Source organism: Thamnophis sirtalis, unplaced genomic scaffold (genome assembly GCF_051295495.1).
Source record: "Thamnophis sirtalis isolate CommonGarterSnake01/CBP01778 unplaced genomic scaffold, rThaSir2_p1.2 scaffold_2, whole genome shotgun sequence".
Taxonomy (NCBI): Eukaryota; Metazoa; Chordata; class Lepidosauria; order Squamata; family Natricidae; genus Thamnophis; species Thamnophis sirtalis.
The window spans coordinates 149,583,074-149,599,338 of record NW_028261382.1 but is presented as its reverse complement, the minus strand read 5'-3'; the positions used below and the strand labels follow the sequence as shown (position 1 = coordinate 149,599,338).

The following is a 16,265-nucleotide window of genomic DNA, read 5'->3' as shown; positions in this document are numbered from 1 at the left end:
AGCAATTATCTCACCCCAAAAATTGCAAATGCATCACATCCTATATTTCAGCATACTTTATATTTGTTTTTATAAGATCTTAAAATATCTTAGTTGCTATTCAAAAAGCAACACTGAATCTGACTGCAGATTTGCAGTTTAGTGGACATGATTCAGAAAGGAAGGGAACAGGAAACCCAACAAATTAAGAATCAATGATTCATAAAATTTTCTGCATGTTTAATGAGCATGTGGGATTCTTAGTGAGGGAACAGGACCTTTTGTTTTAAATTAATGAAAGGAATTGTTTTTTATTACAGTGTGTCAAGGAGCTACTGGTGAAGTGAATGGTGCACAGACTGTTTTCAAGGAAGTCCAGAAGCTTTTCAAAAGAAAAAACAACCAAATTGAACAATTCTCAGTCAAAAAGGTCAGGTGAACATAAATTGGACAGAATTGGTTCATGGGTGGGCAATCTGCAACCATACGACCACATTTAAACCTCAAGCTTCCTCCCTTTTTTGTGATCCTCAAAATCCCCTTTTAATGGGCTGCTAAACCTCAGTAGTAATAAGTCCCTGGAAAATGATAGGAAAGGCTCTAAGGTAGAAGAAATGCAATTTAAAAAGAAGAAAAAACCCCTATTGGGCTTCCTCCCCCAATTTGCATCAGCTACATGTTCTGTCTTGATTCAATTAAAGTTGGGTGCGGCTACAGGCAATAACCTAACTGTAGTTTGTTTATCTAGTTAAGGTATGAGCACCAGCTCTATTTGCAACAGGTGACTTTTTGGGAGGAAGAATAAGATGTTAACTGACATCAAAAGATGTAACAGATGAGATAGTGTACATTTTTGTATCTGACTACAGTATACAAATCATGTTCTGTTAACAATATGCTTAGATACATTACTCCAAAAAGCACCGTGGAAGAAAGTGATGCTCATAGCTATTTCGTGCTAACTTGTGCCAGCTAAGACAAGAATGATGGGAAGTAGGACTTAGACTGATATACTGCTTTACAGTGCTTTACAGCCCTCTTGAAGCAGTTTAGAGTCAGCATATTGCCCCCCCCCCCAAAAAAAATTTTTTTTTTGGGTCCTCATTTTACTGACTTTGGAAGGATGGAAGGCTGAGTCAACCTTGAGCCTGGTGAGATTTGAACTGCCAAATTGCAGGCAGCAGGCAGGCAACAGAAGGACCTGCAGTACTGCGCCACAGTGGCTCATGTAGGTATCTCTTGTTCTTTTTCTTTTAACCTTCTTGTTGCCGATAATACTGTAAAGGAAATTGTGCTGGCTTAAGAGGTTTTTTTTTAGAGAGAAATTATTGTGGAATTTCTCTAGCAAAAGAATGAGCTTGGAATTTCAGACTGCTTCTATTCAATCCTGCCTGAGCATTGGAGAAGGCCCTGGGATGGAATGAATCACTTGGCAGGAATACAACAGCACACGCACAGCAGTAACTAGAGGTTTTAGTAGAATATTGCAATGTTCTTTTTCCTGTGGAGGAAAGACATCTCTGCCTCGTCATTCAGAATAAAATATGCCAGATGGTTTAATTATGATTATAAACAATGCAGCTATTTCATTTAGCATTCAGTAGTAAGCAATTGATGGTAATCTATCCAGGAATACTTTGGACCACTTGTGGTGAATTTTGGCAAAAAAGAACATTTATTCAGTATATCTGACAGGATTTTATGTTATGATTTGTAATAACTGATAATATCTTAAATCATAAAAGGGAAAAAAACTACACTTAAAGAAATAACTTTTTAAAAATACTTATTAGTTGTAACCCTACTTATTTGATCATTACTGTTTGGTTAATGTGGGTAGTTGGTATTTTCATGTGTACATTTAAAATTGCCTCCTCCAAAAATAAAAATAAAAAATCATTATTTGGAGCCAAGGCTTCTAAGTTCAAACTGAATGTCAGAGATGAAACAGACCTCTTGCTCTGTGTTCCAGTCCTTAGTTATACAACAATTAAAAGCTGAATTGTTATTCTCTAAATCTCTCTATCGATCTGTTTCAGGGCCAGCACAAAGCTGTCTCTATTCTTGTGACCTTTACTATTGTGTTAAAAAAAAACAAGATTAGGAACAGCACTCTTAGGGTTCCTATCCTAGGCTGACTGGAGCCCTGAAAATTAAGTCATAGGGCTCTACATTCTGGGATTGGAGGCTAACACATATGAAGAATGGTTGCAGGAATTGGGTATGTCTAGTTTAATGAAAGGAAGGACTAGAGGTGGCATGATAGAAGTGTTCCAATGTCTAAGGGGCTGCCACAAAGAAGAGGGAGTCAAACTAGTCTCCAAAGCATGTGAAGGTAGAACAAAAAGCAATGAATGGAAACTAATTAAGGAGAGAACCAGCCTAGAAATAAGGAAAAACATCCTGCCTGTTAGAACAATTAATCAGTCAAACGTTTTTGGTGCTGCATCACAGGAGATTTTTATAAAGAGATTGGGCTACTACTTGTCTGAAATGGTATAGGGTCTCCTGTTTGAGCAAAGGGCTGGACTAGAAGACCACGATCCTTTCTAACTCTGTTATTCTATTCTGTTACATTTCAGCATTCTAAAATTGTTGGTTCTTATGTTGAACTTTTAATGCTTTTCATGTTTTCCCAGTGTAATCTCTCCCTCCCTCCCTCCCTCCCCATTATATTACACTGGGAAAACATGAAAATATATCCCAATGCTTAAAAGTAGTTTCCCTCCAATTATTTAGAAAATAAAACCAGTATCTGATCTGTTTTCCAGGCAGAGAGATTTAGGAAGCAAAAACCAACCAAACAACTTTGTGTATTGGCATCCATCGAGGTACTATACTTATGGAAAGCTCTTCCAAACTGTTCATTCACCAATCTACAGCACATGAGTCAAGGTATACATGTGAATTCTGCTTTGCATACTTTTGCATATATTCTTTCTTCTACAAGACAATACATTTTCCTGTCCCTTTTTTTCAATTGCTGCTAGCAAGCAGTTTGTGTCCCTTTGAAGCAAGAAGCTGATTTCCTGATCTTATTCCTGTACCTTGACCTGATTAATCCTAATGCATAAAATATTAAGAAATAAGTTGATAATATAGGTCCTCAGGTTATGGCCACTCATTCAGTGACCATTCAAAGTTAAGATGGTACTGAACAAGAGGATTAGAAGTTGCAGTCATTGCAGTTTCCCCATGGTCATGTGATTTCAATTTGGCCATTTAATAACTTGCAGTTACAATGGTTGCAGCATCCTATGGTTACATGATTGCCATTTGCAACCTTCCCTGCCAGCTTCCCACAAGCAAAGTCATTGGGGAAGCTGGCAGGAAGTCACAAGGTGCTCTCATTCCTGTCACTTTTTCACCTGTCCTTCCATGCTCTATAGTGTCTGTTCTTCCCTCTAGAGTGCCTGCTTGCCCACCTTTTGTGGCACCCACCCCAGCACCTGCTGGACCACCCACACTCTATTGCAATTACTTGTGGCACTGCCACCACCATCACCCCCAAACACCGTAGTGCCCGGCCATAGCACCTGCCCACCTATCCGTAGCTCTTACTTTTCAGCCTGCTTCCTGAATTTCCTCCTCATCAGTCCACAGTTTATGATCCATATACAGGTAGTCCTTGACTTACGAGCACCATTGAGCCCAGAATTTATGTTGCTAAGTAAGAAATTTGTTAAATAAGTTTTGTCCCTCTTTATGACTTTTTTTTACCACATTTGTTAAGTGAATCATTGAAGTTGTTAAATTTAAATTAAATTAAAAGCTTTTTTAGCAGTCTTTTAGATAGGCTTGCCTTTGTTTGAAGAATTTTGAATCTAGAGAATGGAGGTTGTGGAATGGAAGAATAGTAACAATGTCAAATGTATATGTCATCATTGTCATTTATTCCTGTCTTTTTCTCCTTCTCAAGCTTGCCAGGAAATTGAGGATTCAACGGTTGTTGGTTTGAAGAACTTGCTACTTGGTGCCATACATAAATGCTTAGGAAATGCTGAAGATGCAGTTCAGGTAACTGAGAATAGAGTGAAAATATGCTAGTATATTCAAGCATATAAAAAAACAATTATCAATTAACAAGAAAACATACCAATAATGGTAATAAAACAAATTAAAAATTTAGTATGAGAATACATAGAGCCAAAGATAGAGTGCCTTCATCTTATAGACCCAATTCAGGCTGTCAGACCATAACCCATCCCATAGAATTGTTACACTTTTTGTCTTTGTTTCTTCGTTTATTACCCATTTCCTCTTTCTCTCATTTTTGTTTTGCTTGCAGTAAATTCTTTCTAATTCATCCCAATATTATTACACTATTTTTTCTCTTTAAAACTTTCTGTCTTCCTTATGACCTTGCCTTCATCCATTCTCAATTCTTTTAGAGTCTTGTAGTTTTCCATTGCATCCTTGTCTGCTACTTGTATCACCAGTATTTTGACAATTTTCAGTTATGCATCACCATGCTAGGCTGGGCTAGAGATGCTATAGCAGTATTGATCTGGTGCTTACAGACTATAGAAGCCTAGACGGGATGAAGCAGGCTAAAGATGAATCCCAATAAGTCTGATTTACTGTTTATTCAGTGATCACCAATCTCTCTGTTTTATCTGATGACAACTTTAGATTAGGTACCGTAGTGGTCCCCTTGAAAGAGCAGATCCATGACTTAGATATCTTCTTAAATTTATGACAATTGCTGGATGGGCTGTTGGATTAGTTGTGGCCCAATGTAGAATGAAAAGGTCTGGTTATATACTGCTGCTCTCATCTGAGAGACAGACTACTGCAATGCATTCCACATGGGGTTGCCTTTCAAGGTTATTCAAATTGCATTAGTGTAGAACACATCTGCTTGCATGCTGGCAGGGGAGAGCTGCCCCAGCCATGTAACATCCTGTACTACAGGTACTGCATTGGCTTTCAGTAAGTTTCCAAACACAGCCCAAAATGTTACTTTGAATCTTCAGTGCTCTGGCGTTGATGATGTTACCTCGCTTGGGTAATGAAACTCTGCAAGAAAATAGCCAAGCTCAGAAAGCACCAAGGCCCCTTCACTTTAATGCTATAAATGGCTTGGCTCCCAAGCAGTGCAAGTCTCCTGGTAAAATTGGTCATTCTGGTGTGAGGGTGGGTGGGGGGTTGGGTTTGAATACAGGATATGGGGCTAGTTGAGGTTCATTGGTGAGGTTTATCATTGGTGGTTCCAACCTTGTTAAAAACATTTGCCCAGAAAGGAAATTGGCACCAAACATTGCAGTTTTTAATAAAGCGGTGAAGATTGAACTATTTTACAATCCTTATGAGGATTGTTTTCACTTAGGATAAAGAGAATACCTATGTGATTGCACTGTATTATTATTATTATTATTAATAATAATAATTTGGGACTTGGGTTTTTAATGATTTTATTGTAGTTTGTTTGGTTGCTCTAATGTAAACCAGAATGAGACTGGAGATGCTGGTGAGACTTATGGTGATTTGCAATATTTCTCATTCTCTCTTATGTACATATCCTTTCTCACTCAATTGCAGTTAGTAGCATTACATAAAACCAAAGGTTAATGGCCACTAAATTTGTTTCCTAATGTGTGAGGTCAACATAGCATGTTTAGTCAATTTTTTATTAATTGTTTGAAATCCAGAATTTCAGAAATACTTTTAACAGTTTTTCAGATTTTTTTTTTTTAGAAAGAACAATATTTATTGTGACTGCAGAGATTATGTCTATGTGTCAAGTATTTTCTATTCAGCAAGTTTTACCACTGTCACCTACTATTTATCCATAGCCATTAGCAATTATTTCCCCATCTGGTTTTGATTTGGTTCATTTATGTTTGAAATGATAATTGGCAAATGAAAAGATTTTATGACTGGACTAATTAAAGTTTCTGAGTCAAGTGCAAACAAAATCATTTTGTTCTTAGAAATAATGGGATAAATTTTCTTTTGCAGTTCTTTCAAAGAGCCCTTAAAGATGAAATCTGCCGCCAGAACAACCTGTATGTTCAACCATATGCTTGCTATGAACTTGGCTGTCTTTTATTAGAAAACCCTCAGGTAATTGGAGGGTGGTGGTGGTAAATCTGAGAATATATTTTTATTCTAACCGTTTTTTCTGCAGTTGAAATGATAATTGGTAACTTTGACTGGATTGATAGCCTATGTTCTTCAGAAATGGGGAACTTGTGCCCATCCAGGTGTTGCTACATTGTGGTTCCCGGAATCATGCCATGCTGCCTGGAGTCACTGAGAAGTATAATTCAATAATACAAGTAGTCCTCAATTTACGACTACAATTGAGCCCAAAATTTATGTTGTTAAGGGAAAAAATTTGTTAAGTAAGATTTGCCCCATTTTACAACTTTTCTCGTCACAATTCACAGTTTGTTAAGTGAATCACTATAGTTGTTAAATTAGTCCCATGGTTGTTAAATAAATATGGTTTCCCCATTGACTTTACTTGTCAGAAGGTCACAAAAGGGGATTACGTGACCCTGGGAAATTGCAACGGTCATAAATGCGAGTCAATTTTCAAGCATCCGAATGTAAATCATGTGACCATGAGGATGCTACAATGGTCATTAAGTGTGAGAAATGGTCATAACTCACTATTTTCAGTCCCATTGTAACTTTGAACAGTCACTAAATGAACTGCTGTAAGTTGGGAGCTACCTGTACTTGGAGTGCCCCAGGTTTATTTGCATATATATATATGTGTGTGTGTGTGTGTGTGTGTGTGTGGCTTGTTGCTTTTTGTCCTCTCTCTCTCCCTTTTTTTCCTTGTGTTCTACCTCACTTTTAAATTATTGTAAGCATTGGCAGCTACAAATGTAGGTAGGATTCTTTCTCTTGCTGTGACGTTTAGGAGGAATAAAGGAATGAAGTTAACAAGGCTGAGGAAGTCAAGAATTCCAGCCTGGGTAAGAAGAACAAGTGTGAATAATGGCCACCCTAGACTAGCCTGACTCTTCTCTTACAATTCCCACATGGCGCACCTAAGAAAGGCTTTTAAGAAAAGAGTAGCAGAAAATAACTGGAACTTATTTTTATGACTACAAATGAAGTCTTCGTTTTATTTCAAGTAGCTGCACTCATTGGGAAACAGAACAAATCAATTATCTCCAATATTTTCTAAGATACTTTCTTGAGATAGCTCATTTATGTGATTATTCATCATTTTGCTGGGAATAGGTAGTGTCCAAATGAAAATGATTAATTTCCAGTATTTTTAAAAGTGTTCTAAATTATATTTATTATTATTTATTAGGTTTTTTTTTTAAAAAAATCCACCATTATTTTTTTTTAAAGTAACTTAAGGCATTCTTCTTTGTCCCTGCAACAACAAACCTGTGAAGTGGTTTGGGCTCAGAGACAGTGACTGGCTCAAAGTCATCTAACTAGTTTTTATGCTTAAGGCCAGGACTAAAATTCACAGACTCCTGGTTTCTAAGTTAACACCTTAACCACTACATTCAATTGACTTTCTGTTACTCACTAAAGGAGCAAGTCAGTATAGTATAGTATTTTCCCAATTAATCTTATTATCAGACTTTTATTTCCTGTGTTGAGCTAAATATTGTGTTGTTATTGTTTTTGTTTTCTGTTTTTGGAAGATGACATGGACATTTCTAAAATGACATTTGCTTCTTCCTACAGTCTGTCCCAAGAGGTAAGGTGTTACTGCATCAGGCAAAGGTAATATTCAGAATGGTTTTAAGTATTTTCTTTTCTGTGTGTTCGGGGTCTCTTTTTCCTTGCAATATAGGCTGCATGAAACAGACATTAACTAGGATGAAAGGGGGGAAAAAACCCTTTATTCTTTTGTCTTTACTATTGTGTTTGACTTGGGGAATTAGAAAACATGTTTAACTTCCAAAAATGTACAATTAAAACAATACATATCTTGTACAACCCTTTAAGTTGTCATGCCTCTTTACTACAGTGAGTTCAATTTTTATCTTTATTTTCTATTACAGGAAGAATTCACAGGGTATGATTTTGAGAACAGGTTGCATGTTCGCATCCATGCAGCATTAGCCTCTCTGCGAGAAGTTGTCCCCCAGTGATGAACAGAAAGGCTCCCATCTTTTCTTTTTCGACTTTTGCCCTCGAAGGACAAAGCTGTCAGGAAGATCAGCTTTCCTCCAGAAAACCATCCTGTGCAAGAGATGTTTTCCTAAAGATGCAAAGCTGGTGATGAAAAAATGTTAACAATCTCAACAATTAAGGACTCAGTCAAAAAGGTTAAGTGACCTTAGGCTCAAACAACTGGTGATTTCTCATGTATATGTCCTTTTTAAATTCGGGGAAGCTAGACATTATGTTCAAGCCCAGCCACACAGACAGGGGATGGTTCTGGAGAATTCCTTTGAATATTAAAGTCCTTTAGTTCCAATGCTTAGAGATGTCTTTTTTGTTGTTGTTTTTTGTCAAGCTGGAAATCATAGCCTGTGGTTGTACAAATGAACGAACAATGAGCACACACTGATTTTCTCTATCAATATTGGCTTGATTTCTATTATTTTTCCCATTTCTGAATAGCTTAACCATTCTTCTATTGAAAGGAACCCTTTTCATGGAAACAATATTATAAAGTTGTTTCAGTATGGTATAGAAATGAATAGTTATATTCAAAAGCCAATGGATATAGAGCTGGAAAATTGCCTGGTGCATTTACAGCACAACAAACCTGCCCATGGAACTTTTCTTGGTCATACAGATATATGTAAATAATGAAATCTGCTCCCATATTTATTTTAAATTATGAGAATATATTTAGAAACTTTATTTTTTAGCCAAATGTTTATTTTTTAAATCCTTAAGCATTGTGTTAAACATTTGATACCTATTTAAATGGTAGTGTGGATAATTGGTTGTCAACAAGGGATTTGTGAATCATTCATGTTGCTAAAATGTAGGTTAAATATGAAAAACTTGCCTTCTGGCATTTTAAACCTATAGTATCCCTCCTTCTGGTTTTAGAACTTTTAAAATAATATAACACAGTAGAAGTTTATTCAATTTTCTGACTTTTAAAATTGTCACACATTATTTTAGTGTGTATGTATTTTTAAGGCAAATATTGTTTTTTGAAAAACAATTTTTAGCATAGTAGCTTTTCCTATATATTGTGAAGCTTTTTTTAATGGCATTAAAGCCTTATTTTCAATTTCTGAAATTTCTCTTTCACAACTCTGGATTCTCACCTGATCTGCTAAATGCTTTATCTTGTTTGTAGTTCACTTGAACAAACAAGCTCCAAAGAGCATTAAGAAAGAGAAAAAGATTACAATTACATTCACAAGGACTTCCCTGTTCACTTTCAGCATTGGGTAATGCTGTCATGAGCACACACAGGATAGTTCCTGTCCTGTGTTATGAGCTCAGTGCTTGGATTATCAAATGTGAATTGGAACCAAATGACCAAGTACATCATGTAACTGCTAAATTGCATAGCCTGTTTCTTGCTACTCTCCCCAAAAGTACTTAGTGGTTATTATATCATCTGTGCTCTTTTTAAAAAAAACTATATTCTGTGAACAATTAACTCAAACTTGATTGTCAAACCTTCCTGATTCTATTGCTTTGGCGATATTTTGTTCTAAATGTTTAGTTCCTTTTTTGTATTTCAGTTTACATTGGTGTTTGTAGTCAATTTTCAGTGGAAACAAGATATGATTGTCCATACATTTTGCCCTTTAAAACCAGGAATTACCAGAGAGACTGTTCTTCAGTATGGTGCCCATTCCATATCATCATCATCAGAATTACATCAGAGCTGCCATTTCTTAGTCTGATTCTAATCCTGATTCTGGCCTTCTATGTAGCAGCTCCAGACTTTTGAGACCTGCTCCCTACTGAGAGAGGAGGATTAACCTAATTTGCAGCCTTTTAAAAAGGCTTTTACACACAACTGCCTTGTTCCTAACTATTTTAATAGTGGCAATTTATTAATATTTTATTTGTTTCAGTATTTTTACCCCAACATTTTGAAATAACAAAATAAAGCAAGATAATTAAATACTGTATAAATTCTAAACCAGTTGTGTAATTCTAAACTAGTCAGGTAAATCATTAGAATAAAAAAAACATAGGAAATTTTAACACAGATATAACTTTTGTCTTGCAAATAAAAACATCCAAGCAAGCATCTTAAATCCAAAACATCTTGCAAAATCGTCTTCATTAACTTTCTTAAAGATAACAATGCTCCAGGATACTGTGACCCATAGATTTCTGTGGAGAAATTATTTCACAACGATGGCAGCCATTGAGATAGACTGTTTCTAGGATCATCCACATGATCTCCTGAGACAAATAGGTGGAATGGACAGTTGCCAAGCAAAGCGTTTATAGGCCAGAAACAGCAATTTGAATTATCTTTTGAAATTACTTTGAAACAACACAGTACCTGCAAGAGTGAAGTTACATGGCTGAAGAAGCTTTCACTTCTCAGCAGTTTGCTAGTAGTTTTGGGGATAGGCCCAAATAAAGTGCATTGCTACCCCATTTTGAAGGGATGAGGGCACAAGCCATGCATGTCAAAACCTTCTGCTCCAAAAAGGGCCTCAACTGGTCCATCAGTCAAAGTGGAGCAAAGGCCATGTCTTCTATCTGTGAATCATATTGTGGCTATGACTTCAAAAGTCATGAACCTGCTTTTTAAGGTGGAATGCAACCTTATCTGCAGCCAATATAATCAACAAAGGACCAGATTGCTTCTGGACTAGCAATACCTTACTCTTATTGGACTTAAATTTCAGCTTGTTTCAACTGTCAATCCCATATAGACTATGGGCACCATATGAGGATTACCAGGGCATCAATAGTTTGGCCTGAGATTGAGTTTACACCATGGAATATTAACATATTGATGGTACCTCATCCAGAAATGATCTCTTCTACTGATTTTATAGAAATGCTAAACACAGAGCCAAGAATGACACGAAGTAAATGAAAGGGCTAGCTGAACTTTAGCACTAATGATTGGAGCTACGCCTACAGAATGAAGTGGACAAACAAAACAATGCAACATACCCCAAAATAATTTGACATGAAGAAACATATGGGAAGATCAATCTATGTCTTAAATATGTGTCTATAAGATGGTCCAGCAGAAAAGCATGGAGGGTGTGAATGCTTTTGAGAGGTCTGTAGGATCAGGAGAATTGAACTTTCTATCTGGGTGGTAACAAAGATCATCTACCAGATGTCCTATGCTGTTTTCATCTTCATTAAAAGGGAAGATGAGTGTAGGTGGAAGTTATGTAATACATTACTTCCTCTGTTTCATCTCCCAGAATTTTTGATACGTGAATAGGTAATCAAAGGAGAGGGAAAGGCTCTTCAGGAGATCACATCCAGCATTCTCATCTCAGTTTCAAGCTTGACTAGTTCCATAGCAGAACTATCTACCAAAAATCTATAAGCAGCTACTGAAAAGGATACAGTGTTAAGTGTTCAGGTAGCCCATTCTAATCAGTCCTTAGCCTTTCAGATGTCACTCGTGCCAACAGGGAACATATTGACTGGGAAGTGATCTGAGCATGATAAAAGGCTATTGCAATATTCTTCATAACCTCAGCCATCTGCTCTGGGGTGAAGAAAAATGGACCTAACATCAGTAGCAGTCAGAAGTCAAAGCATCCTTCAATCTGGCCTCCTGAGCTCAGGGAAAGGACATCTGAAGAAAAAGAGACAGACCAAGTGGACAATCTCCCTTCTCTAGAAACAGCTTCTCCTTTCATAGTTCCCATTGCTTATCACTTCTGGTAATTTGCCTCATTCTCACCCTCAGTGGGATCAAGGGCCTATCCTCACCATTGTTCTTTAGGATCTTCCTAACAAGAAACTACTATTTCCTACCCCTCCAACACCTGACATGAACCATCTGTCTGACCAATGACACCTCTGGATTATCCTTCTTCAAAATCCTCACATCCCAACTACAAAACAAATCTTGCAACCCTGAAGAAACTTGAAAGCTGTCAGGTACAACAAAAGTTCACTCTCCCTGCTTAACTCACCCAAAGTTTACTTGCCGCCAATAATTGCTTATCCCAAAAGTTCCTTACTCAGATATAGCATATTTTAGTCAGAATGCTAAACATTGACCAGATTCTTGGACAGTCAAGTTTAATCAGCATTTTAAATCTGGTTTTAGCAGCAGACCTATCTATATATTTATGAGACCTAAGGGGCTTTTGAGGGCCCAAACCCAAAGCAACACCAACCATCCTGCGTTTGGAAACTTAGGTAGCTAAAATAAGAAAAAAATTCATTTGATGATGAGAATATAGGATGGGGCAAGTTAATTTTGAAAATAGTTTTGATCAGCTAAAATTTATAGATATATATCTGCATTTTTTTTCTTAACAGTTTCTTATTAGTACAAGCAACTTTTTTCAACATACAGTCTTTTACAAAACAAATCGCTAAATATATATAAATATATAACCCCTCGGTATGGGGTTATAACAAAATTTCTTAAATGTCTTGTGATTATGTGCCAGCAGGGATGTTTGCAGACTATGGTGAAAATATTCAAGGTGGTAGCCATGGTGGTGTGATCAAAGATCCACTTGTTTTTATAGGTGCCGGATTGAATAAAATTGGGTGAGGCTTTGACTACAGTATCATAGTGGCCCTTCTTGATTTTTTTTCTAAACTATACCCTGCAAATACCCCTGTATGCCAGGAAATGTGTGAACAAGATAAATTTGCAAAACTTGTATACTCCCATTTTGGAGCCATTGGCTGGTTCCTTCAAAAACCATAGTTTTATAGAGCCAGTGTTACCTGGCCATGGATATGCTTCTGTCACTATGTCTGTTCTGAGATGCATCAATCTTGCAAGCAAAATGGCTGTCTGATATATAAACAGTAGCTTTCTGCTCCATCCACCCAAGTATTCCCATTCCTACTATTACTTTCCCCATATATACATTCTAGAAAAAACTTCTTGTAAACATAAAAGGTATTTTTATATTAGATTATGCTGGTGATGAGAACAATCGTGACTGTATTTTATGTAATCAGAATGTTTTTATACTTTATAGCTCGGAGGCATGATCTAATGGCAATAATTGATTAAGCATCTCATAGGTTAATATATATTTTAAGAATTTTACCAAGGCAGATATATTTTTGTTGTTGATACTTTTTACTGCATCGGTGAATAACTTGAAGTTTTACATGTCACTTTAGATTGTTTTCTATAATATACTATAGGTCTCATTTATTTAACATTAAAAAAAATATTTCTGCTTAGTTAAATTAAAATTTGATATTTTCCTGTTTCAATGTCTTAGAACCAGGATGAGTAACATGATTTTCTTCTGATGTTGTTCTCCAACTCCCATCAGCGGTAGTTAAAAAGGCTAGTTATGAGGGATAATGGGAGTTGCTGTTGGAAAAAAAAAGGGAGGGCCACACTGGCCTACAACCAGTAGTTTTCTGATTTCAATTTATTGCATGTTTTTCAGGGATTAAATATTTATGAAGGAGAATTCTTACTTATGGCACTAGTTAATGTTGCACAGGAGAAGCATAGAATGTATCTTAATACTGTAATCCTTGCTTAAAGCAACAGAAGCGGCTCTTTCAAAATAGAGGAAAAGCAGGGAAAATATATGGGGGGAGATCTGCTTTTCCTGATGCTTTTTTCCCCACAGGAAACTATTTGGGCAGGTTAAAGACTCTTCTAACTTATTGGTAAGAAAGCAGCAGGAGGAAAGATTTGAATGTGGGGAAAATTTCCTCCCTCCCTCTCTCTCTCCCCCCCCCTCTCACACACAGACACACATACACCATATAAATCTCAATTCTTCAGGACACTGAGTAAATAGCAATAGAAATAGCAGTTAGACTTATATACCGCTTCATAGGGCTTTCAGCCCTCTCTAAGCGGTTTACAGAGTCAGCATATCGCCCCCACAGTCTGGGTCCTCATTTCACCCACCTTGGAAGGATGGAAGGCTGAGTCAACCTTGAGCCGGTGAGATTTGAACCGCTGAACTGCAGATAACAGTCAGCTGAAGTGGCCTGCAGTACTGCACCCTAACCACTGCGCCAACTCGGCTCTTTTTTAAAAAACTCAAATTGCTTGGTTTTCTGCTGAAATGGTAAACGTATGCCTAGCTGTGTAACTTGAATTCACATGTAGAAGATTTGTGAGATTGGATTATTCTTCTAGGTAAAAAGTTATTTCACTATAAATGGTTTCTAACAATATGATTCTTCTTCCTAGTTTTTTATGTACAGCCAGGCACCAACTGATCATTTCCCTGAGAATTAAACCAAGCTTCTAGACCAGCTACCTGTCCATCATGTTATGATTCTCTATGTTTAGTAGATATATCACATATGCTATATTCCATAGAACTTACATATGATTATCACAGTATAAATACATGTGGTATCAATTCAGAATAGCTCATTTATTTAAAGTGTTGTTTTTTAAAATATACAGTTATTACCTTTTTCCTGTAATCAACATCGAAAATGATATGGGAAACCCCAGCTACTTTAATATACATATGCTGTTTTCAGTTGGCATTCTGCAATACACTTGGGTACTGGATACTCAGTTCAAAGTTTCAGCTGTGATTTGGACAAGAGTATTTTATATACTTTGTTTGCTTCCCATGCATAATCTGTATTTTTTTAATGTAGTTTTTCTGTTTCAGTTTTTCTCTGGTGCAGACTTGGTTCTGCCATTTTCAATATTTATTATTCTCTACGTTTGTTCTTAAATAAAATCTGTAAAAACGTCTTCTGACTTAGCCTTTCCATTTTTAACTATATTGCCCCAAAATGTATTTTGCTTCCTGCATGTTAGTAGAACAGAAAGCACTTTGTTTCTTTCAAAATGAAAAGTTACCTTCATGCTCTACAACTATAAATAATGGACAATGGGGAAGAGGGCTTTAAATGTTAATATTTAATACGAAATATTATTTGGGGACAAAAGGTATGTTGTATCTATTTATTTTATTTATTAAATATATAAGGACACCCTCCTCCTGTAATACTAAAACAATTTAAAACTATAGGATCACAAGGATCTGAAACACTCTAACCATATAATGTATCCCAGGAAAAGGCTGGGTTTTAAGGGCTCTTTTAAATAAGGCCAGGGTATGGGCCAAGCAGGCCAAACAAATCCTTGGAGAAATGTTCCTGAGGATAGGTACTGCAACAGACAAGATATACTTCCTGGATCCCACCAGTAGCATTGTTTACATGATAGGATCTGGAGCATGCCAACGCTTCCGGATAATAAGAATGGGAAGAAACTGCAGATGACAAATGATTCCTCAGATGACAGCTTCTACGTCATTTATAAGAGAATTGGATGCAACTCATAAATCATAGGCTCATTTCTGATGCTTGAATATGTTTCCCTTCCTCTTTCAGAGTGGAAGTACAACAAAAACAAATAGGAATTTGAGTGATTAAGTTGCATCTATAATATAATATGGTTAATTATGTTTTGTAATATGGATGCTGGTTTTATTTGATATTTGGAATTATTTCTAATTAAAGGGTATATTAATGTTTTGAAGATCTTGCCCTAAGTCTTATTTGTACTTGGGGCATATTGTATTGGGTAACTGGTTTGTCATTATAGAATAAATAAATAAATAGTTTTTGCTCTTTCAGCATTCCTATGGAATGTATGAATTGGCCTGCAGGAATCACATATGCAACTTCTGTTTAAGATTTAATGACGTATATGTTGAATATGAAAACCCACGATGGAATTCTAAGGAAATTTAATGGCATATATGTAGAGCCCATTCTGATTTGAAATTCACAGCTATAAGAATTCTCATCTGGGAATTCTCTACATGGACACCCAAATGTTTGCAGAATTCTGTTCACGATTCTCATGCTAAACACTAAAGAGACCTGTGTCCAGGAAAGAAAAGAATGTGGATTGGGCTGCATATTTAACTCATTTTTGGTGCCTTGATATATCCCTTCCAGCTACTAAAAGCAGGAACAAGCAGGCAAGCCTTATGCCTTTCAAACGTCAAAAGCAGTTACATACATTTCAATCTTCATGTCTTCATAATCAGTATCTGAGATGTTCACATCTTGCTAATATTATCAAATAGAATATTTTTCTATAGTAATTTTGGCAAATGAAAATTAACAGATGCAAGTTATATCTACAAATATCTATAATAATAGATGTAGAGAAAGAGTTGTATCATAGACTGATATTTACTGATGTATATAACATTTTAATGCAAACCAAGTAAAATATACGA

At 36.3% G+C, this 16,265-nt stretch overlaps 1 protein-coding gene across 1 annotated transcript in view; it reads left to right on the top strand.

The window, feature by feature from the left end:
- TTC39C (tetratricopeptide repeat domain 39C) overlaps nt 1-8,383 on the top strand; it is a 40,993-nt gene extending 32,610 nt beyond the window's left edge. The window contains exons 9-14 of the mRNA XM_014061216.2: nt 300-409; nt 2,751-2,874; nt 3,899-3,996; nt 5,941-6,045; nt 7,645-7,683; nt 7,965-8,383. Of these exons, the coding sequence (XP_013916691.1) occupies nt 300-409; nt 2,751-2,874; nt 3,899-3,996; nt 5,941-6,045; nt 7,645-7,683; nt 7,965-8,054 (566 nt within the window). The 3' untranslated portion in view covers nt 8,055-8,383. The remainder of the gene's footprint in view (nt 1-299; nt 410-2,750; nt 2,875-3,898; nt 3,997-5,940; nt 6,046-7,644; nt 7,684-7,964) is intronic.
- Nucleotides 8,384-16,265: the final 7,882 nt, after the last annotated feature.